Source organism: Callorhinus ursinus, unplaced genomic scaffold (assembly GCF_003265705.2).
Source record: "Callorhinus ursinus isolate GAN/ISIS: 27379988/994484 unplaced genomic scaffold, GSC_fseal_2.0 scaffold71, whole genome shotgun sequence".
Classification (NCBI taxonomy): Eukaryota; Metazoa; Chordata; class Mammalia; order Carnivora; family Otariidae; genus Callorhinus; species Callorhinus ursinus.
Window position 1 is genome coordinate 1,658,354 of NW_027397133.1, and position 23,359 is coordinate 1,681,712.

At 55.4% G+C, this 23,359-nt stretch overlaps 2 protein-coding genes across 3 annotated transcripts in view; one reads left to right on the plus strand and one right to left on the minus strand.

Moving 5' to 3' along the window:
- The first annotated feature begins 884 nt into the window (after positions 1–884).
- RRAS (RAS related) lies at positions 885–4,888 on the plus strand. 2 transcript variants are annotated; one of them, XM_025850047.2, is made up of 6 exons: positions 885–1,094; positions 3,035–3,122; positions 3,236–3,338; positions 3,422–3,530; positions 4,337–4,455; positions 4,527–4,888. In XM_025850047.2, the coding sequence occupies exons 1-6, from the start codon at positions 942–944 to the stop codon at positions 4,609–4,611; spliced, it is 657 nt and encodes a 218-aa protein (XP_025705832.1). In that variant the 5' UTR covers positions 885–941; the 3' UTR covers positions 4,612–4,888. The 2 variants fall into 2 exon arrangements, with proteins under 2 accessions (XP_025705832.1, XP_073742685.1); XM_073886584.1 differs by lacking the exon at positions 885–1,094 and adding an exon at positions 2,530–2,883.
- A 4,149-nt stretch (positions 4,889–9,037) lies between these two features.
- PRR12 (proline rich 12) overlaps positions 9,038–23,359 on the minus strand; it is a 25,699-nt gene continuing 11,377 nt past the window's right edge. Inside the window, exons 7-14 of the mRNA XM_073886555.1 lie at positions 16,696–16,812; positions 16,340–16,473; positions 15,536–16,035; positions 12,055–12,171; positions 11,835–11,932; positions 10,560–10,706; positions 10,368–10,463; positions 9,038–10,015 (exon numbers count right to left, since the gene is read on the minus strand). Coding sequence (XP_073742656.1) covers positions 9,869–10,015; positions 10,368–10,463; positions 10,560–10,706; positions 11,835–11,932; positions 12,055–12,171; positions 15,536–16,035; positions 16,340–16,473; positions 16,696–16,812 — 1,356 coding nt within the window. The 3' untranslated portion in view covers positions 9,038–9,868. The remainder of the gene's footprint in view (positions 10,016–10,367; positions 10,464–10,559; positions 10,707–11,834; positions 11,933–12,054; positions 12,172–15,535; positions 16,036–16,339; positions 16,474–16,695; positions 16,813–23,359) is intronic.

Here is a 23,359-nt window from a genome sequence, read left to right on the forward strand (position 1 = left end):
TCTGAATCCCCGGCCCCACCAACCCCTGGACTCAAGAGTCCGGGACCCCAGCTCCCTCCTTTACGGAACCTAGTAGTAAAGACTCCCTGATTCCCTGGAATCCAGGCCTCCAGTCTCATTCTCTCCGAGAGACCCCGGAGTCCGGGCCCTCAGCTTCCTCCTCCTTCAAGACCCAGAAATCCTGGCCCTAGGCCCTTCAGTGATGACCCAGCCACCCCGGTTTGGGGGAGCTGGCTCAGGGATTAGGAATGCAGTGATCTCACGGCCCCTCCCTGTCCCGTTACCCCGCTGTCCCCCTCCAGGGCCCCATCTCCCCTCCCAGTCTGTCTTCCGCTTGGCAGGGACTCCGGGAACCGGAAGCCTGGGTCCCTTAGCGGGCGGAGACTCCGGCGTCCAACCTAGACGCCCGGGTCGGAAGTTTGGCTAGGATCCCGGGACGGAGGTGGAGCTTCCCCTCAAGACCGGCTCCTTCCTCCGAGCGCGCCTATATACGGCCGCGCCGCGGGTCGATGTGCCCCGCCTACTAAAACGAGGCCTCAGGAATGGTGCCCTGAGAAGCGGTGTCTCGGGGATCCTCATTTGCATAGTACCTCCCCGAACGATTTTCCGGACCCGTCTGCCGAAAGAGTGAGAGCTCTTATTAGCATAGCCCCGCCCACGGACGGCCCGCCAGCCGAGAGCGCGTGGCGCAGCTCGGGGTGAGCGTAGTCCTTACATTAGCATATTCCCGCCCCTTTCGGAATTCCCCTTCACAACGAAAGCCTTTCCCCTTCCCTTATTAGCATAGCTCCTCCTTTTCCCTGGCCTTGCCTCCTAAGTGTCCCGAGACTCCAAGTCCTTCTCTCCGGAGCTCATGATTATGCAGTAGTCTTATTAGCGGGGCCCGCCCCTAGGCCCCGCCCGGCTCCCCCCAAGGCGGTAGCGGCGGCAGCGGTGGCGACATGAGCAGCGGGGCGGCGTCCGGGACAGGGCGGGGGCGGCCCCGGGGCGGGGGGCCGGGGCCCGGGGACCCCCCACCCAGCGAGACACACAAGCTGGTGGTCGTGGGCGGCGGCGGCGTGGGCAAGAGCGCGCTGACCATCCAGTTCATCCAGGTAGTGGGCCCTCACCCCGGGGGGGTGCCCCCGGGACCTAGAACTGAGCCCTTCGGGAGATCCCTGAGACCCCGATTTCCCCTCGATCCATCACTGAGACCCTCCTATGAGACCTTCTGATCTTAAAAAATCCCCTCAGATTGTGACCCCGAGCCCCCCCTCCAGGGCCTCCACCCCCTACACAAGGGACCTATACTCGCATCCTGAGACCCACCATCCCTCCTTCCAGGACCCAAGACCCCGCTTCCCTGCTGACTTGACCCTGAGCACCTCCTGGGAGCACCCTAAATCCAGAAGTCACCCCATTTAGACCCTATGCATTCTCATAGGCCCCCACCCCCAGGTGTCACTTCCCCCTACCCTGAGCCCCATCTCCCCCAGATCCCAGATACCCCTCTGAGCCACCCAAAACCTAACTGGGAGATTACCCTAGTCTAGATACTTACCTCCCCCAGAATCTAGAAATTGTGCCCAGCCTTTGCCTGGGGCCCATCCTGTACCATCTGGTCCTGAGAAAGGCACACTCAGACCCAAGAGATGTCAGAAAGATCCTGCCCTTTGGCCATTCCAGAGAATTCTTAAGACCACATGTCCTGTCCAGGGGACCCCCCACCCCACCAGACCCGGACACCCCCTCCCCCAGGGAGAATCACCCACCCCCCCATGTTGAGTTTTCTTCCACTCTGACGCCTTGAGCGCCTCTCAGAAACCTTGGCTAGCCCCCAAATCACCTCCATGAAGAAGCCCCCAGATTCTTGACACCCCCCCAGAGAGACCCGTGCTTTAGGAGTTTCTCTGACCCTATAAATGCATCTCAGGGTGTCTGAGACTCTCCAGACACATACCTATATTCTATGATAAACCTCCCTAATGTGCACCTTGGGGCTCTCCCCAGCTCTCACCCCAAACTTCTCCAGCTGTGTTCTGAAGACACACCCGTAATCCCCCCATGGCGCGGTCCCTGCACCCTCCCTTCAAGACAAGCCCTCACCAAGCACCTCTCCCCTAACAGATGGGATGCGGCTCTCAGACCCCCAGCTACCAGATCACCCCTTCTCTCCTGAAAATCCACCCCTGCCCAGGAAACCTCCAGCCCATTCCCAAGGGAAACCCTCCCACCTGAGAGAAACCTTAGAAAGGTGTCTGCTTCTGAGATGCTACTGCAGAGGGCCCTGGGCCCCAGACCCTTCAAGAGACCCCAGCCAGTGCCTGCCTGGGAGCCCCTGCCTATATAGAAAAAGGGCCCAGCCCTGGGCCCCTTGCACCCAGGGGCAGACCCAAAGCTGGCCAAAGGCCTGGCTGGAGGCTGGCCTGAGCCAGGCAGGAAGGGAGGGGCCCAGCCTGCGGGCGGGGCAGCTTCTCTGCTGCTGGATTGGAACTGGGACCTTCCCCTGGGAGGAGACACTAGAAGCCGCCCGAGAAGGAGGGGGAGAGGGAGAAGGAGGAAGAAGAAGGAGAAAAAAGGAGGGAAGAGGAGGAGGAGGGAGAGATATGGACAGGCAGCTATTCAGACACAATAATAGCTCCCAGTAACTGAGCCCAATAACTGAGCACCTACTATATCCAAGCTATACGTTAAGTGCTTAACAGGGATTTCCCCCGAATCTCACAAGCGCTGGATCAAGTGTAGTCCTATTTTTATTCTTATTTTCCAAATGAGGAAATTGAGGTTCAGAGAGGGGAAGTGATTTGTTCAATGCCGCACAGCCAGGACGTAATCACCATGTGGGAGATGTACTTTATACCAGAAAGAGGGAGGACCAGGAGAGACTCGGAGAAAGGAGACTAGGTAGGGTGGGAGGAAGGGACAGAGACCCACAGAGAGGGGAGCAGGGACCCAGAAAGAAGTGGGGGAGGCAGAGCCCAGGGGCAGGGCTACATCATCTCTCCTGGGGCACTGCAGGAACCCTGGTAACAGTGTCTTCTCCCTGTCCCACCAGTCCTACTTTGTGTCTGACTACGACCCCACCATTGAAGACTCCTATACGAAGATCTGCACGGTGGATGGTGTTCCAGCCCGGCTGGACAGTGAGGGCGGCAGGGAGTGGATGGGGGGGTGGTGGTGGGGCTGAGGGTTCCCAGGAGCAGCTGGGGGGCAGGGAGCCTCATCCCCACAGCGGCCCCTCTCCCCCTGTCTGCAGTCCTGGACACAGCAGGCCAGGAGGAGTTCGGTGCCATGCGGGAGCAGTACATGCGCGCCGGCCACGGTTTCCTGCTGGTGTTTGCCATTAACGACCGGCAGAGGTGAGAGGAGTCGAGGGTGACCGAGCAGGGCGGACCGGGGCCGAGCTGCTGGCTAGACCTCATGCCTCTGGCTTCATCTGCAGTTTCAACGAGGTGGGCAAGCTTTTCACGCAGATCCTCCGAGTCAAGGACCGAGACGATTTCCCCATCGTGTTGGTTGGGAACAAGGCAGATCTGGAGACACAGCGCCAGGTCTGGGACACTCCCCCCACCCCCCTCTCCCCATCTCAGCCTGGGAGGCTCCTTTCGTGCATCTCCTCACATCAGCACCCTCGTCTGGCTCCCCTGGACCCACGCCCTCCGTTGTCACACACATCTAAATGTGTTGCCCCCATACTGGATCTTCTGAGTTCCCAACGTTGCACGTAGGAGTTGCGCGTAAGACTTCCCAGAAAAGATGGCTGGAGGGGACCGAGGGCACCTGCGCCCATCCCCAGGTCGACAAGCCCCAACTCTGCTCCATCCCCACCTCCAGTCAACCTCCCACTGCCCCTGCCCCTTCCCTGCTCACAGCCCTCCCTTGGCTCCCCGCGCCGCCACCCCTCCCCCCACCCCCCACCCCAGAACTCCAGCTCCTGCACTTGACACTTAATTCCCACCATGTCTTGTCCCTTCTTTTCTCTGCTCTCACCACTTCCTACACAGAGTGTCTGTGATTTCCACACACAACTCAACTTTCCGATTAAGCCTTCGGGGGTTTCCAGCCCTCTGAGCTTTGCTCAGGCCTTTGCAGGGAACACCCTGATTTCTCTGCGGGAGGAACTCAGTCATCTGATGTTCAGAAGGGCAAACGTCTACAGAGCCTTCCCTGACTCCTTACTTAATGGACCCGAGCCCTCTTGGCACGTTCCCCATGCTCTCCTTAGAACGTTTCCTCTTCACTTGGCCCCCACACTAGGTCACCCCCCCCTTAAAGCATAGTGTGTCTTTCTGCCTGCCATGGTTGGGCCCCACCCTGAGTACAGACACCTGACTCCTCCTGCTTCTCCCCCTCCCAGGTGCCCCGATCTGAAGCCTCTGCCTTTGGTGCCTCCCACCACGTGGCCTACTTCGAGGCCTCAGCCAAGTTGCGCCTCAACGTGGACGAGGCCTTCGAGCAGCTGGTGCGGGCCGTCCGGTGAGCAGAGCGCCCTTCTTGTTGTCCTTGTCCCCAGCCCGAGACCCAAACTCACCAGCTTCTCCCCACAGGAAGTATCAGGAACAAGAGCTCCCACCCAGCCCACCCAGTGCCCCCAGGAAGAAAGACGGAGGCTGTCCCTGCGTCCTCCTGTAGCCCTGGGGGGTGCGAGAGGAGCAGCCAGCATGAGCTCTCGGGACCAGCAGCCCTCACCGAGCCTGTTTCCCCATCTGGGTTTCCCAGGATACACTACACCCCCATCCGGAATCCCTGGCCTCCTCCAGGACATCGCCACTGTGTGCCTTCTGCCAACGCCTCCCTTCCCCACCCAAGCCCCTTGTTGGGGTGAGGGGCTCCCGGGCGTCCGGGTCACTGCTGTATATAATCCCCTCTCCACCCCCAGGGAAATAAATATCACTGCCAATATCAGAAAGTGCTTCTTGAAAAGGGAAAAGGGCTCCGGGGCGGTGGGTGAACTCAGGGCACACACAGGTTAGAAGCCTCACTTCACCTGCCACCATCGGATCTAGAACCCTTTGCTTGGTGGGGAGGAGGGGGTGGGCTGGGGCCAGAGAATGAGCCAAGCCAGGTGGTGTCTGGACCCCTGCTTCGCCTTCAAGGGGGGGGGGCGGCCATTCTGCCCTTTCGTTTGGGTGGGCATTTTGCTGGGATGGGGTTTGACATCTAAATTTTTTTTCTTTGCTGCAAAGTTCTAGAACTGCACTATTCAGTAAGGTAGCCAGAAGCTACAGTGGCCATTTAAATTTATTGGATAGTGGTGTTCCAGAAGGCTCCCAGGATCTTGGAAACAGGCCCCTGCTACAACCCCCGCCTGCCCCTTTCCCACCTCCAGTACATATTTGAGAAAGACCTGTTGGCTGCAGGAGGGAGAAGGGACAAGGTGGGCGGAATGGTGTCCAAACAGCTGGCTGGCAAGTTCTCATTTCCAGAAAGTTCCCAATTGGGCTGACATCTGAGTGCAAAGTCTCAATCCAACTTGGGGCCAGTGTAGACACATTCCACCTGAACCTCTCTCCTAGGAAGGGCTGACATGTGGGTCTCCTTAAGGCCACCCCCAAATAGTTGCTAACTGGCTTGTCTGGGAACGCTTGGATTGCCCCCCTAGTCCACCCAGGACCAATTCTGCAGTGTATTTGCCAACCTGGAACGCTGGCACCAGACTGGGAGACCACCCCTCGTCCATCTCCCAAGCCTGGCAGGCGTCCCTGAACCCCAACACCTAGTCAACACAGCAGGCCAGAAACCTCAGCCTCAGTCCCCGTGCCTTGGAACTCTGATCTCCACTGGTAACTGTCACCAATCAACGATCTACTCCTCCTACCCCCATGTCTGCTACGTTTGGACACAACCTCTGGGCCCCCGGTCCCAAACAGCTCCCCTCCCACCCACCCCAGAACCCACTCCCGGTTCGAGGGTGGATGATGGCCCCTGGCAGCCACTCTGCCGCCTTTACTCAAGAGCTGTTGGGCAAGTGCCTCTGTCTTCCCAGCAGTAGAATGGGGGTCATCACAGCGCTACTTCCCAGAGGCCTTTAGGGACCGATCTGCACCCAGAAGACAAACAGCATTTGGAGTATACTAAGTGCTATCAGTGACGGAGGCCCTACTGTTCTCCTCCTGCCCCAGAACCATGAATGTCCCTCTGTATTCCAGATTAGAACAATGATTAGCTAAATATCCCTTTCCGGGTTTCATTATCACAGAATCCTTGGCCTGTGTTCAACCTTCCGCCCTGGGAATAAGCATGGCTCCAACGTATTGTGTTGCAGGTTCACTCCCTCTAGCCCCAGGACCTCAGCTCACCAGGGGCCCAACCCCTGCAGGACAGGGAGGGAAGGGAAGGGGGGGTGGGTTCTATCACTTTACAGACCAGGTCTGACGTCTCTACCTAACCCCAGCCAGAGGTGAGGCACTCTTGAGAGTCAGTGGAGACCAATGCATATGTCTCCCTCCCTGCGTCCCCGTCATCACAGCCCTACCAGGCCTTAGTCTTTTTTGCATTGTCCATCGGCGCCAAGTTCTCGCCTAGGACACCCTGCTTCTTTAAGGACAACGATGTGCTTTGCAGAGGTGATGAAAGCTACCGCTTACCCCCAGAAAAAGCACACATACAAACCCACACGACAACTGGCAGCCCATTTTTGGATGGTTTGCGAGCCCCATCTATCCCCAGCTCATCAGGCAACAGTGAAGAGGCTGGCGTGGCCTACTTGGCATTTCCCTAGGTGTGTGCGCGCCTCTCTGGTTCCTGCCCTCCCGAGGCTTTGGCGGGCCCTGCCGAAGATTCAAAGTCTCTCAGGGTTCTGATGTCCCTCTTTAAACATCTTTGCCACCCTCTCCCACTTCTGCCATCTCTTGGACCTCCAACAAGCCTCTTGGGGCCTCCTCCTGTTATGGGTAACGGGCGCTAAGTGCTTCAGACATTTCAGTTTTCCTTCATCTTGACAAAAGCCCATTTTTACAAATGACAGAGCTGAGGATTCGGGCTGGTATCCAACTCACCTGGTTAAGTGCTAGAGCGGAGATCCAAGTTTGGGCAGTTGACTTCCAAAATCCAACCACAAGGTTATCCCACCCGCAAAGGGAGGATGCTGCCCTGCCGCCCACCTTCTGAACAATCCACCCACTCTCCATAGCAGAGCTCCTATCTGAGGCAACGCCGATCATGGAACCTTTGGCTCCAATTGGACATACCAGCCCAGAGCCTTCAACGTGCCACTGCCTCTCAGAGGCTGCACTCCAATGTGCCACAGGCCACGGTACGAGGACACCAAGTTCCATCCTCACCCCTCCAAACTCCATTAATTCTAGAAAGCCCATGGTCCATCACTGACTCTCCCATTAAGATCCTTAAACGTTACTGTAAAACCAGAATTCTGGAGTCGTTCACATTGGTGATGGTCTAGACAATATCCAAGGTTAAAGAACGGGGGCTCTTCCTCAATTTCACCAGGAAGGGAATCTATCTAGAATGCGGATGGCCTACCCTTAAATCTCACACTGGGTCAATACCTACTGACCAACCACCATGAGTGCTGAAGCCAGGATTCTAGTATACCAATAGTCCATTCTTGACAACAGTCCGGGCTCTCGAGTGACAACGGCTTACTCACTTCTTACACGCTGGGTTCCAGGTGACCTCCAAATTGTTAATTCTTATTTTAGAACGCTGCTCCTCAAACTTGAGTGTGTATTAGAATCCTCCCAGGATCTTACTAAAAAGTGGGTTCTGACTCAGCAGATCTGAGACTCAGCCCTGGAGACTACACTTCTACAAGCTCTTGTGCGTGTGGGGCGGGGCAACGGACAGAACTCCCAAGGGTGGCAGGTCACACTTTAAGCTAAAGTGTCGAGAACAAAGCACTCTATCCACATCTCACCTGCTTCTGCTTGTGACCTTGTAGTTCCAGGGTTCAAGGACACAAGAGATCCACCCTCGAGTCCACATTAGGCAGCCAACAAAAAGCTGGTCAACTCCTAACACCTGCCACAGCCTGTACCAGCTTAAAAACACACCGAGAAGGGGCGCCTGGGTGGCTCAGTCGGTTAAGCGTCTGCCTTCGGCTCAGGTCACAATCCCAGGGTCCTGGGATCGAGCCCCGCATCGGGCTCCCTGCTCCGCGGGAGGCCTGCTTCTCCCTCTCCCACTCCCCCTGCTTGTGTTCCCTCTCTCGCTGTGTCTCTCTCTGTCAAATAAATAAATAAAATCTTTAAAAAAAAAAAAAAAACACACCGAGAAATTCCTCTGCTTTTCCCTCCTCAAAGCAGAGCTGAATCCCCCTTTGAGTGGGTACTGGGTTCAAGGACTCCCTTCCCGTGAACAGTATGTAGGAGGCAATGGTGTGTCAGGACAGAAAACTCTGCAAGGCTTCTTCCTTGCTCTCTCCCTGGGATCCCCTTCTCTGGGGGAAGCCGGCTGCCATGTTCTGCAGACACTCAAGGTGCCCCATGGCAAGGTCCACATGGCAAGGAACTGAGGCCTCCAGCCTGCAGCCAATCTGCACACCTTAAAAGTGAGCCACCTTGGCGTGCCTGGGTGGCTCAGTCGGTTAAGCGTCTGCCTTCAGCTCAGGTCATGATCCCGGGCTCCTGGGACCGAGCCCCGCGTGGGGCTCCCTGCTCAGCGCGGAGTCTGTTTCTCCTTCTGCCCCTCACTCCCCTCTCGTGCTCTCTCTCAAATAAATAAAATCTTAAAATACATAAATAAAAGTGAGCCAGCTTGAAAGCCGGTCCTACGACCCGTCAATCCCCGGAGGGCCGCTGCTCTGGCCGACTTGAGTGGACCCTCACAACAGACCCTGGGACAGGACCACCCAGCTGACCTGCTCCCCAGTTCCTCATCCTCCGAAACCAGAGGATAAACATTTAGGTCACTAAATTTCGGGGCTGGGGGGGGGGCGGGCGGCTAATTTTACACAGTGAGACGTAACGCATACAATGACCCCAGCCCGGCCGCTTCCAGGGGCTCCAGAGAAGCCATGTTCCCGTTCCAGACCCTGTCTGCCTCTGCCACCCCTGGGGCCCCCTAGCCGCCGCAGGACAGAGGCACTCCAGCCAGCCGATAAAGTGTTTGCTGTTGGGTTTTCGTTTGGCTGGTTGTGTGTACACAGTGTATACAAGTTGAGTTGTACAGAAGCCCAAGAAAGAGCAAGAGACAAAGGGAGGTCGGGAGGTAGGAGCAGAGGGGTTGGGGGGGGAGGGGAGAGGAGACAGATAAAAAATAGAACCACATCCAGAAGACAAGGGGATGGGGCGGTGGTGGCGGGGGGGGGGCAGACACAGACAATCGCAGTAGAAAAGGAGCGGGAGGGCCAAAGGGAGGGGACCCTTCTCCCCCCTCCACCTCCCCAGCCCCCCGCCCCAGGTATGTACAATAAATAAGATTAAAAATAATTAACAAGATGCGTTTTCCCCCTCCCACCCGATGCCGAATGCCCTGGGGAGGGAATGGCCTTTAGCAAAGATCTTGGCCTGTGAGGGGGGGTTGGGGGGAGGGGGTCCCCCAGCTCTCTGAAGCCACCCCGCCCCCCTCAACCATACATAGACTTTTCCTATACATTATGTACAAGGTGGAGGGGGCGGGGCTGTGGCCGTGGAGAGAGGATTGGGGCAAGGTGGGGAGGGAAACCGTTACTAAATAGACATTTATACATATATATAAATAATTTCTCTGTACACCGGACAGCGGGAGGGCTGGGGAGGAAGTGGAGGGGGCGTGGGAGAGGGGAGGAGTTGAACTTTGAACCCTGCCCTGTGGGGGCAGCATGGACACACCCGGACCAATGACCCCCCCCTTTCCCTGGCGACGGGGCCCAGGGGGTTAGCTCCTGAGGACACAGTTCTGTCCCAACTCTCCGTTCATGGAAGAGGTGGCGCCCCCAGGCTGGGCGGGGTCACCCGCAGCGGCTGTGGGCCTGTGCTTGGGCCAGCAGGTCGCTGAAGGAGTCGAAGAGCTGTTCCAGCCACGGCTGGTTCCGCATGCACTGTTGGACCACCTCCTCCTGACCCAGGTCCTCAGCACCGCCCTCGATGGCCAGGGTCTGCAGGGCATTAAACAGGGAGCTGGGGTGGGTGGCCACCAGGGCCTGGAGGTCTAGGGATCAAGGGTCTGAGGGAGGAGGGGGCTGGAGGCCTGGACCCCTGGGTCTGAGGGAGGAGGGGGCTCGGAGTCTGGACCCCTGGGTCTGAGGGAGGAGGCGGCTGGAGGCCTGGAGGCCTGGACCCCTGGGTCTGAGGGAGGAGGGGGCTGGGAGTCTGGACCCCTGGGTCTGAGGGAGGAGGGGGCTGGGGGTCTGGGCTCCTGGGTCTGAGGGAGGAGGGGAGGGGGCTGGGGTCCAGAGCAGAGCCTGTAGGGCCGAAGCCCAGGGCGACGCGCGATGCGGGTGGGCTTACCTGGTCCCGGCAGCGCAGGAAGGTGTGGTACTTATAGTGGTGGAGTGAGTGGTAGAGCGTGTAGTATCCCGACTTGTCCAGCTCAACTTTGAACTCCTGGACAGATGGAGCGGAGAAGCCTCACCCCACTGCCCAGTGCGGGGCAGCTCCTCCCCCCAGGCGTCCATACCGCCCGCCCATCCCCAGCCCCACCTGGGCTCGGACCACGCTCCTCTTGAGTTTGCTGAGCGTCTTGCGGTTGTAGGGTTCCCCAGCCGGCCGCAGCCGCACGGCCCCCTCCTCAGGGGAGCCCTCCCCGCTCTGCTCCACTTGCAGCTGGGGGAACGTGTGCAGGGCGTCCTGCGGGAAGCCAACCAGTCAGTGGGCCGTCCCCCTGGACCCACACTCTCCAAACCCACCACTCAGTTCTCAGATCCCCGAGTTGTCAGGTGCCTCAGTTTCCCTCACACTGCAGATGAGGAGATACTCTGGAATCTTGCATCTCTCAAAGGACAGAGGAGCCTAGGCCTGTCTGGTGACCCTTATAATGTGCTCTGTGGCCCACCCAAGATTCTCCGAGACCCCTAATATTCCACTCGGGATTCTCAGCCCTAGCCTAACATCCTCCTCAAAATTTTGAGATATCCTAAAATCCAGAATCCCCAGTGCCAGGCTGACACTCCAGCCCAGAAGGCTAAAACCAGACTAATACTCCATCCCATAATTCTCAGACTTATCCTAATATTCTACTGTGGAAATGTTAACCCTGGCATAATAATATCCCCCTGGCATAATAATATCCTACCCAGATCTCTCAGAGCCAGACTAACTCTCACTCCCAGAATTCTCAGTTACCCTAGCATCCCACCCAGGGTGCTAGAACCGTATCGTCTGAGAGACTAACATCCCACCCAGAATTTTCTGACCCAGACCAATATCCGCCCAGACATTTTACGGCCAGACTAACATTCCATCCCAGAATTCTGTTGCCCTAACATTCTACCCCCAAATTCTCAGCCCCACACAACGACCCCCATCAGAATTTTCAGAGCTGCCCGAGCATTCCGTCCCCGAGACCTTGGCCACTCCAGACAGGGTGACCTAAGAGCGAAGACTGAGATGCTAAGCCCGTGGTTACAACAGAGCAGCCGTCAGAATCCGCCTACCACTGTCCCCCAGCAAGGTCTCGCCCACCTGCTGTCCCCAGACCTGCGCTCCATAAACTCTGCTGGGCTTTCCCAGCTGCCCTCCCCTGACCTTCACGACGACCTCTCCACACCCATCGAGTGCCCTCCATCTAGGTCTGCAGAGACCCTCTCCTGCGGGAGCGCCGCCCTCAACTCTGCTCCTGGACAAGCCATACCCTTCCAGTGGTTGCCCCCTCCGGGGCCCGATGCTCTGCGGGAAGGGCCGTGGCTGACTTGCACCCATCACGCCCATGCCCGACCGCTGGGCCCCAGACCCCTCCTGCCCAGGCCCCACAAGCACCTGCAGGGCTGGGCTCAGCGACAGCCGCTTCAAGACTTTCTTCTTGTGCTCGTTGAGGAGGCCATCGATCTTCCGCATGGGCGGCAGGTACAGCTCATCTGCAAGACCAGGAGGGGGCGTCAGAGGAGCGGAAGCCCCCCACCTGGCGGGGTGGGGGGGGGTAGGGGGGTGGGGTTCAGAGGAGGAGTGGGGGAACCTTCTTCCCCAGGCCTGGGCTCACCGTGCGTGTCCTCCAGGGCCTGGATCATGTCCGGGTCGAGTGCTGTGCTCACCAACATCTCCACGTAGCTCCGGTACATCTCCCGCATCGCCCGGGTCTTCAGCAGACGCCCGGGGACTGCGGGGGCGGGGGGGGGGGGGGGGGGGGGGGGGGGGGGCGGGGAATGGGACACAAGCTCATGATTCCAACTTCATCTGAGGCCGCCTGGGTGGCAGACCATGTTCTAAGTACCAGGGCCAGAAAGAAATCCCTGTTCTCTGGGAGCTCCGAGTCTGAGGCAGACCAACGCGTCCCAGCGCAGTATGCTCTAAGGGTGGGCGTCACGGGCATTGATTGTCACGAGTTCGGCCTGGCAAGCCAGGAAAGGCTGGTTCAAGGTGACCCAAGAGCTAAATCCTGATGGGGAAAAAAGCATTCCAGGCCAGGGAGCTTCATGTTTGACTAGTTCAGTGTAGCTTCAACAAAGTCTAAAGAAGCAGCATAATTGGGTTTCCAAACCAGTGAAGCCACTCGGAGAGATCAGATCACAAAGAGCAAGACTGCGGGAGGAGGTGGGAGGTAAAGAAGACAGGGGCCTCACCCACCTGTTGTCCCCAAACCTGTGGTGGGTACTAGGGAGCCATGGAAGAGGTGTGAGCAGGGGAGGGGCAAGGGTTAAGTGTAGAAAGACCCCTCTGAGGCCATGTAGGGGACGGATCAGAGGGATGATACCAGAGGCCAGGGTAATGGACCACATAAGAAAGGATGAGGAAGTAGCAGGGCCATACAGACAGGATCCAGAAATGGCGGAGCAGGAGAAGAGGAGGGCCAGAGCTGGGGACTTCCCAGCTTTGGAGGTGGGGGAGCACAGGCTTGTGTGCCCGGAGATCTGGCCTGCTGACTGAGTAGCCAGTGGGGCTGCCCCTGAGATAGGGAAATTAGGACAAGGAACTCAGTGGGATCTGGAGGGAGGGGGCTTGGGGGAGGCCTGGAGCGGGGCCAGGGGGAAGAAACTACCGAGGCTCACTGGGAAGCTGAGCCTGCCAAGTGAGAGGTGAAGCAACAAGGCCAAGGTCAGGACTTGAGGGACACTCACATGAAACCCAAGAAGGCACATCGGGGAGAAAAAAGCAGGACGGCCATGAATGGCCCTAAAATATCCCTCAGGAAGTGGCATGAGAAATGTCCATTTGACTTATCCACGTGGAGGGTCCTCGGTGACCGCCGTTTCAAGGACCGGAGCGACCACTTGGCAGGGGCAGTCAGACCCCCCCCAGGCCTTGGCCCAAACCCTCCTATGGCTCTCGTCTCGCTCAGGGTAAAATCCTTCCAGTGGGACCACCCAGCTCCAGGCCTCCTGTCCCTCCAAGATCGGGTCCTGTTCCGTCTCTGCCCTCACTTCTCACCCTCTCCTCTTACTCACTCGCTCCAGCCACTGGCCTCCTTTCTGATCCCCAGACACGCCCTGCCTGGAATGTTCTCTCTCCCAGTCACCCAACCCCAACCCCGTTGCACTCGGATGTCTGCTCCAATGTCATTTCCAGAAGCCTTCCCCAACTCCCCCATCCCCTGAAAACACCCCCCTCTATACCACCTGGATCCTCTGTACCAGAAGTGCTTTTCTTAACTGCCTTTAAGCCTGGCCAGCCTTACACTGACCATTTTTCACATTGTTTTGTGTTCTGTTACATAACGTGTTTATCTGATGGACTCCCCCAGCTAGACTGTAAGCTCCCATGAGGATACGTATTTTTGTTTATTCTGTTCACTGCTGGAACCTCGTTTGTGGCACGAAGGAGGTACTCAATAAATAAGTGCAGAACGGGGCTCAGGAAGCCAAATGGAAGGGGACTAGAGGAGGAGAGAGAGGACAGTCACCACAGTGTCTTTCTAGAACTTCTATTACGAATTTGAGGAAGGAGAGAGCATCGGCTTCTGGCACACGGAGGGGTCACCACTCTCAGACAAGGAAGAGGGTTAGTTCTGAGGGCTCCTGGGCTGAGGGAAGCCTTAAGGTCAGCTAGCATGAGTCACACCCACTCACTCCTGGTCGAATGGGCTGAGGGGAGACAGACCCAGACCCATACTGGCCTTTGGCAGGGGAACTGCTCCCAGAGGAGGGTGGAGTTCAGTTCCCCCCATTTCCAGCGCTCAGGAAATTCAGAGCTCTCCATGCATGTGCACAGTGGCATTATTCACAGAAACAACCCAGAAGTCCATCAACGAGTGCATGGATCCATACAACGTGGTCTATCCGTGTGGTGGGATAGTATTCAGCCGCAAAAAGGAATGAGGTCCTGATACACCTACCAGGCAGCTAAACTCCAAATGTTACACTGAGTGAAAGAAGCCAATCACAAAAGTCTACACGTTGTTAAGAGTCGCTTTTGTATAATGTCCAAAAGAAGGGAGTGATAACCAATCGATACAAGGGTTCTTTTGGGGTATTGAAAGTGTTCTAAAATTGACTGCCAAGATGGATGGACACCTCTAGGACTACACTAAAAACCACTGAATTTTATATTTTCAAGTAGGTGAACTATATGGTGTGTCAATTAAACTTAAGTTTGTAAATCGTTTAAGAAAAAGGAAAAGGGCCAGAGAAGGAAAGACCTGCAAATCTGGGCCTTTGCTAAATCTCCTCCCTTGTGGCACCTTCATGACCTGCAGCTTCCACCTGGCCTGATTTAGCATCACCCTGCCCAGTTGAAAGACTACATTTCCCAGGCTCTCTTGCAGCTAGGTGTGGCCATGTGACCAAGTTCTGCCCAATGGGATAGGAGAGACAGGATAGGGGCCACACCCAGATCCGGCAATTTAAAAGGAAGGTCCAGCCATTCGTTGGCCCCTGAGTCCCTTCCCACCGGCAGGCCTGTGGCTTTGGGGCTGCTGGGCTGCCTCTGACCACGTGCTTGAGGACAGCACGCAGGCGGAAGGCACAGCAACAAGAAGAAAGGAAACAGAGACCCTGGACAACCTTGAGAAGAGCCTCTTATTTTCTAGGAAACCACCACCTACGTTGTGCTTTGATGGAAAGAGAACTCACTCTCTCATCTGAGTGCCTGCACGCTTAGTCTCTGTTAAAACAGCTACCCCTGGGGCACTGGGTGGCTCAGTCGGCTGGGCATCCGACTCTCGATTTCGGCTGGGGTCATGATCTCAGGGTGTGAGACTGAGCCCGTGCTCAGTGGAGAGTCGGCTTCTCCCTCTCCCCCCGCCCCTCCCCACTCAAATAAGTAAAATCTTTTTTAAAAATTTTAAAAAGAACTTTAAAAACAACGGTATCTACTTTGTAGCCTGCTATGAATGTCACACAAGTTAACTTGGGTACAGCATTTAGAGAAGACAGCCATCTCCGGCACCACATGACTGACAAATATCGCCATCATTTTAATTTACGAGTTCTCGCTGCTGTCTCGCCGACACTACCTGGAACCCCATGAACTGTGCTCGCCCATGCCTCCTCCTGCTGCCGGGGATTCACCTCCTCATGCCTCCCCACCCGCCCGGTGGCTGCCGAGGGCCTCACCGTCCTCGCTGGGTGCTCCTGGGGATGACTCTGAGTCCGAGGAGCTGCCTGGTGGACCCCCGCCCGCCGAGGCATTGCCCGCCGCCTCCTTCAGCCACTTCTTCCTCTTCTTGGGGGGCGGCTCGGCCTTCACCTTGGTGGGCCGGGCCTTGGGCAGCCGGGAGGTGGCGGTCTGTCCTGCGGTGAGGCTCCGCTCAGGCCGAGTCTGCCGCCCGCCTGCGCTCCGCTCGCCCCGAAGCGGCCGCTCCCCACGTGTCACCCGCTCTTTCTCCTTTTCCTTCTCAACGGGCCGTGGTGGGGATGGCTTCTCAGCAGCAGGGGGCTCAGGCACAGGTGTCTCAGGCGTCTGCTCTGGGGGCTTCTCACATACCGTCTTATCAGGGGTTTCGGGCTTAGGAGGTGGTGCCGGGGCCTTGGGAGGAGGTGCAGAGCTGCCCCCGGCAGACACGGGGCCCTTGGCCTGCCCAGAGCGCCTGGAAGGGAATGCAGAAGGGACTGTATGCAGTCAGCAGCCGCGAAGAAACCCAAATTCTCCTCCAGATCCCCATCTAAGCCCGTAGCTTTGAGCACAGAACCAGCTTCCTCTCCTGACCTTTGTTTCTTCTGAGCCTCTGTCTCCCCCCATCCCAGACCTGGCTCTCTCTCTCTCTCTCTCTCTCTCTGGGTCTCTGTCCCCCACCCTGTGTCCACTCTCCCCACCTCTACCTCTTCTCTTGAATGTTCCATCCCCGTGCCCGTCAACCCTGCCCGCCGCCTGCCCCTTGGCCCCCAGGGTACCTGACGGGCACTGGGGGCCGGTGCCAGGGTTTCCGAGCACAGACCCTCACATAATCCTTCTTGTTGACATTTTCCAGGAACTTTACGTAAAGGCGCTGATACCGGTTTTTTGCGTCCCCAAAATACCCCAAATACTATGGAAGGAAAGAGGCACACAGGGAAATCCTTCATCTACTGCAGCCAGGCAGCCCGACACCCGAGACTCGCCCCATGCCACGGGGCCCCCCACAGAAGCCTCCTGGAGGTGGAGCCTCCCTTTGGGACACCCCCTGGACAGCAGGTGAATCCCAGTCACGCATGAGGGGGACCCCCTCCCCCAGGCCTCCCCGACTCCTCATTCCCCTCTGCAGGCTTACATTACTGGTTGCACAAAACTGTCGCTGCCCATCCTTGATCTCGGGAGTGAATTTCTGCAGCAGGGCCTTCTGCACTCGCCAGATGGGTGGGGGCTCCCGCCCCGTCTGCAATGCCAGCTGAGGAGGGGTGCAGTGAGGCCAGCAAAGTCAGCCCTTGCTCCTGCCCTTCCTGCCCCCAATTCCGGACCCCGTGTCCTCCCTCGATACCCCCTTGAGAAAAGGCACTCTCGTCAACAGGTATCACCGCACCCTGGCGGGCACATTTTTCTTTTTTTTTTTTTAAGATTATTTATTTATTTATTTGAGAGACAGAATGAGATAGAGAGAGAGAGCACGAGAAGGGGAGGGTCAGAGGGAGAAGCAGACTCCCCGCTGAGCAGGGAGCCCGACGCGGGACCCGATCCCGGGACTCCAGGATCATGACCTGAGCCGAAGGCAGTCGCTTAACCAACTGAGCCACCCAGGCGCCCTGGCTGGCACATTTCCCTTGGCCCCAGGACGTTCTCAGTCCTGGGGAGGCAGCTCGAGGCTGGCCACGTTCCCCCACCCCCAGGCTTACCCAAGACTCTCAAACAAACTGTTCCTTCTTGTGCTACAAGTTTTAGTTGTTACAATGTTACGGCACAACGCCCCTGGAGTTAAAGTAATGTCAACTCCTGAGCACCCACCCACCATTTTCCAGATGCCGCGCTGGGGGGGGGGGGGGGGGGGGCGGTGATGCGCGGGCAGGGGTAGTACAGTAGTGAATGAGACCGACAAGGCCTTTGGTGGGGTCTTCATTACAGAAGCAGACAAGCAACAAAGTAGCAAATAAACAAAACAGGGTGAGGCTGTGGCTTGTGCCAAGAACAGACGATGACAGCTGACCTGAGACCACTAAATTCATGCCCCTCTCCACAACGGGGTAAGACACAGTGATAGAAGGCTCCCCTGTCTCCACCCCCCCAACACTCAGATAACCTCCCCACCACGAGACTTGTGTGACCCCCTGGCTGGATGATGCAAACTGAAGGATGTGGGTCAGACCCAGCGTCTCATCTGGGGAGAGCGTCTAATCTGGGGAGAGCGAAGGGCACAGCAGGAGAGCCAGACATGACACCAAAAAAGAATGACAGCACAAGTAATAAACACGCTAACGGCAGAACCCCAGACACTGTGGAAGCCTAAAAGAAGGACCTCAAATGCAATCTGAATCCAAGAATGCTTCCTGGAAGAGGCGACACCTAAGCCCTTTCGGAAGGGCAATGTCTTCTGTGAAGGGGCTGAGCAATGACACGGGACAGCGTGGAAGTGTGACGGGGGCACCTGGGTGGCTCAGTCCATTGAGCGTCTGACTCTTGGTTTTGGCTCAGGTCATGATCTCAGGGTCGTGGGATCCAGCCCCGCGTGGGGCTCCATACTCAGTGTGGAGACTGCTTGTCCCTCTCCCTCTGCTCCTTCCCCCACTCTCTTTCTCGCTCTCTCTCGAATAAATAAAATCTCAAAAAAAAAAAAAAAAACCACAGATGCAGCAGAAAATGTGCACTGGGTACTGTGATAACCCACAGATGAACAGAAGTTAGTCCTCGCAAAGAAATCACACTCAAGTGATAAACAGGATTCAGAAGACAATTCCAATTAGATTGGTCATAGCTCAGAACCAGGCTCAGCAGAAGTGCTGAGATCAATTAATGATGTCTGTCACTGGCAGCAGCTGTAACACTTGGGTCTGTGTACCAGCTATCCACTGCCTACTCTTAGTGTGGGTCAGTGGTTTTCACAGCCATGATTTCGTGTGTCCCTCAGATCAACTAGGGGAGGGCAAAGAAGGGACTACAATAACCTGATGAGAACGAGGTCTAAAAAAGCTCTTGGCTGAAGTCACAAGAGGCAGGATGAGACAGGGATGCAGGCGCCCTGGCCCCAAGTCCTTTTCTCCAGGCTACCATATGGTTCCCAGGCCTCCCTCCTGGTGACCTTGGGGAGCCAGGTCAGAGGCCCAAGAATTGGACCACATCCTGCTCTGCTCCAAAACCTTCCAGGGCCCCTAGTGCAGGCTCCACGATCTGGCACACCCAGATTTGGCCTCAGTTTCCTTTCTCTTCTCCTGTCCCTGCCGAGCAGGCCATCCAGATCCCTCCAAGTTCAGCAGATGAACCCCAGACTTTCTGATTCTCCAGGTTTTTGCAAATGCAGTACCCCCCCCACACCCCCACAAATGGGTGCTTTTGCCTCTCAATGTTTTGGGTTTTTTTTAAAGATTTATTTATTTATTTGAGAGAGCGAGAATGAGAGAGAGAGAGAGTACATGAAACAGGGGAGGGTCAGAGGGAGAAGCAGGCTCCTCACCGAGCAGGGAGCCCGATGCGGAACTCGATCCCGGGACTCCGGGATCATGACCCGAGCCGAAGGCAGTCGCTCAACCAACTGAGCCACTCAGGCGCCCTTGCCTCTCAACGTTAACATGATCTTCCCCATTCTAGTTCTCAGAAGCCTGTGAGAAAGCCATCAGAGCATCCCTCCCAGCCAGGGAAGACCATCCCCTCTGTCTCTTCCACTACTCAATCAGCCTCCTCAAAAGCGCTGGCTGATTCTCTGGCTGGACGCAGGCCCCTTGGCTCACCACACCCCAACTGAACTTGGTGGCTTTCCCAAAACCACTCTTCCTCTCCGCCATCATGGGGCTCAACCCCTGGCATCATCCTTGCCTGATCTCCAACCAGGAATCCTATCATGGACCACACCCACTGCTCCTGCCCCTGCCCAATGGAAGCCACAGCTGATTGGAGGAGACCTGACCAGGCAGCCAATCTACACGCAAATCACTAATCCTATCTTGGGCCCAAATGCTGAGCCGGACCAATCAGATTCTCTTCTGGGAATCGGAACTCTTGAGAAGCAAAGACCAGGGCAGTAAGCAGCAGGATGGGAATGAGCTAGAAACACCTAGTAGGATGGTAATAAGAAAGCTTTGGGGCGCCTGGGTGGCTCGGTCAATTAAGCATCTGACTCTTGATCTTAAGCTAAGGTCTTGATCTCAGGGTTGTGAGTTCAAGACCCACACTGGGCTCCACGCTGGGTGTGGGGCCTACTTAAAAGAAAAAGAAAGAAAACATCATGGTCCATTAATGGGGGAATCAGTGTCACAGGACCAAGGTGGTAGACAGACTGCCACCAAACCTAGACACCTCCCCAGCCACCATCCTACTAGCCAGGGACCCTACCCACTGCCAGAAAACCCAAAGTGGACTCTCAAGCAGGTGCCCACTGAGCTCACCCCAGCATGACCTGGCACCTGCTCACCTTCCCAGGCTCAGCACTCACAATCCAGCCACTCAACCCCTTGAATCCCTACACATCACAAGTACTCCGTGTTTTTGCTAACGACACAAACTTTGCACCCTGCTCCCCCACCTGGACCACCCTCCCACTTCTCTCCACTCAACAAACTCTTACGAGCTCAGCGTTTACATTCTGCTAAATCTTCAACATCTCCAAGAACTGGGAGTTAATGTTATCAGTCCCATTTTATAGATGGGGAAGCCGAAGTAGAGAGGGGGGGCCAGACTTGTGCTAATTCGGCTGGCCCGAGTGTGTTCCATGAGTATAAAATATACACAGGATTTCAAAGGCTTGATATGCAAAAAATGCAAAACATCTTGTTAGCTTTTTCTGTGTTGATTACACGCTAAAATGATAATTTTAAATAAGCTGTGTTAAAGAAAATACACTCCTGTGGCTAATCTCACCCATTTTTAATCTTTATTTTTATTTTTTTTTTCTTTTAAGATGTCTCCCCGCCCATTGTGGGGCTTGACCTCAAGGCCCTGAGATCAAGAGTCACGTGCTCTACCGACTGAGCCAGCCAGGCGCCCCTCACTTTTTTTTAAGCGTGGATACAAGAAAGCTTGAAATGATGTATACAGCTCATAATATTTCTACTGGGCTACCACTGTTCTGAAGCAAACTATGGCCTGTTGCCCGTTTTCACAGATCTATAAGCTAAGAATGGTTCCTAATTTTTAAAGGATCATAAAAACAAAACAAGAAGATGTAACAGAGACCCTGGGCCCTGTAAAGGCTAAAATATTTACTAGCGCGCCCTTTACAGAAAAAAAATTGCCAAGCTTTGCAGAGATGAGTAACCCAAGCAAAGCATATGGGATACCTACTGTGTGCGACCCACGGTCCCGTGGAGCTTTAATGCCTGGATCCTCCCGTTACCTGAGGGAGGTACTAACGGGATCACCCCCATTTTGCAAATGAGGAAATTCATTGTCAGGAAGGGTCGACACCAGCCCAGCCCAGAAGCGGCAAGGATCTGAACCAGTCGGGTCAAGGCCAAAGCTGGGCTCTCAGCAACAATGCCGCCAGCCTGCCCTGACTCCAAGCACACCAATGGGTCTCCAACGTCTGCAGGAGTGGTTCAGTCCTGGGGTTGTGTGTCCCCCCATTGTAATGCACACTCATGTTGTATTTTAAGCATCTGAATCCTTGCCCGGCCCCGTGCCATCTGGGAGGTGGTGTCGGATGGCTGGGGCTCCAATCCCGGCTCGGCACCCACCAGCCGAATGAGTCCCTCTCTCTGAACGTGAACTGCCTCATCTGTAAAAGCCCTGTTCTTTCGGCCCAGAGCTGGGCGCCCCCCCCCCCCCCCGGCATCTGCCACTGCCATTGTCAACATTTGATAGAATGTACACAGGGAAAGGCTGAATCGGGTGCTGACAGCCCAGGCTCCTGGGGCCAACAGAGCTGGGTCCCAAGCCATGAAAGTCCAGGAAGGCTGCTTTAGTACTTGGCACCTCAGTTTCCTTCCCTGTAAAATGGGAAGAGTAATCCCTATCATGAGAGATGATTAAAAAGACAAAACTTGGGGGCACCTGGGGGGCTCAGCCGGTTAAGCGTCTGCCTTTGGCTCAGTCAAGATCCCAGGGGCCTGGGATTGAGCCCCACCTCACACTCCCTGCTCAGCAGAAGCCTGCTTCTCCCTCTCCCTCTGCCCTTCCCCTGCTTGTGTGCTCTCTCTGTCAAATAAATAAATAAAATCTCTTAAAAGAAAATTAAAAACAAAAAAAAAAAGATCAAGCTAAATTCTGAATTCTGACTGATATGTCCCAAATCCTGTCCTGAGGAGTTGGTAGTTGTTCCTATCATTGCTGTTCATTCGATATCTTCCTCGCCTGTCCCAGCTGAGGATCAAATCAGTCTCAGAAGTCACGAAGTTAAAATGAAATAACATGGGGTGCCTGGGTGGCTCAGTTGGCTGAGCATCTCTCTGACTCTTGCTTTTGGCTCAGGTAATGACCTCAGGGTCGTGAGATCAAGCCCGGCGTTGGGCTCCGTGCTCAGCACAGAGTCTACTTGAGATTCTCTTTCTTCCTCTCCCTCTACATCTGCCCCTCTGCACTGTGCACTCTCTCCCTAAAATACATTTTTTCCAAAAAAATGAAATAATGTACACAAGATGTTTGGGAGTGAGAAAGACCATAAGGGATGCAGGAGGAGGGACCAGGGAATTTTATGATAGCTGGTTGGGTTTGGGAACATGAGCAGTGACCCTAGCATTTTACTTTGTAATTCCCTATTACCTTTTATCAATGTTCTTTTGGATGAAGCAACCACCATGCTAAAAAAATGACAAGGCATGGATGACAGAACATGACGTCTGGAACTGGTGGGGTAGGGCAGGGGGCAGAATGTGCTAGAGCAGAGAGGATGCAGGACTAGCCAGGAGGGGACGATGGTGGAAGCTGAGTAATGGGTACATACAGTCCCATTATTCTAGTTGCTCTGCTTCTTCCGCAATAAGACGGATTAAAAATCATACAGCAAAAGACACACTAAGTTCACCTCACAGAACATACGAAGCAGCAAAGCATAACGATAATTGTTTAAACCATATAATTAATTCATCCCACAATACCTCCGTCTGAAGAAACACCACCACAGACTAAGTTAAACACGATAATGCACATCAAGGGCCAAACATGTTCTTGGCCCCCACAGTCAATACTCAGTCCATCACAGTGACTAATATGAAAAAAAGGCCCTAGTCTTTGCTGTCACCATCAAGGTGACAATGGCTTGCTGACCTACCAAGCACTTGCTCAGCCTCATGTTCTGGGAGAAATCTTACATGAGCATCTGATGTCACCTACCCTTGTCCCGCACCGGTACTATTAATCCTCTGATCCAAATCTATCTGTCCAGTGAACCCAGTACAAGAGAGCTCAGCAAACTTTTTCCATAATGGAACAGATAAGAAAGATTTCTGGGGGGACGCCTGGGTGGCTCAGTCGTTAAGCATCTGCCTTCGGCTCAAGTCGTGATCTCGGGGTCCTGGGATGGAGCCCCACATCGGGTTCCCTGCTCAGCGGGAAGCCTGCTTCTCCCTCTCCCACTCCCCCCGATTGCGTTCCCTCTCTTGCTGACTCTCTGTCAAATAAAAAAAAAAAAAAATTCTTGGGCGCCTGGATGGCTCAGTTGGTTAAGCGACTGCCTTCGGCTCAGGTCATGATCCTGGAGTGCCTGGATCGAGTCCCAGATCGGGCTCCCTGCTCAGCAGGGAGTATGCTTCGCCCTCCGACCCTCCCCCCCTCATGTGCTCTCTCTCTCTCATTCTCTCTCTCAAATAAAACCTTAAAAAAAAAAAAATCTTAAAAAAAAAAAGAAAAAAGATTTTTTT

Bases quoted from the DNA above. Each gene is read 5' to 3' on its own strand.
- RRAS (XM_025850047.2), top strand. From the start codon at position 942: ATGAGCAGCGGGGCGGCGTCCGGGACAGGGCGGGGGCGGCCCCGGGGC. The intron at 3,123-3,235 runs GTGAGGGCGGCA...CCCTGTCTGCAG, and splicing joins TGTTCCAGCCCGGCTGGACA to TCCTGGACACAGCAGGCCAG. The intron at 3,531-4,336 runs GTCTGGGACACT...TCCCCCTCCCAG, and splicing joins ATCTGGAGACACAGCGCCAG to GTGCCCCGATCTGAAGCCTC.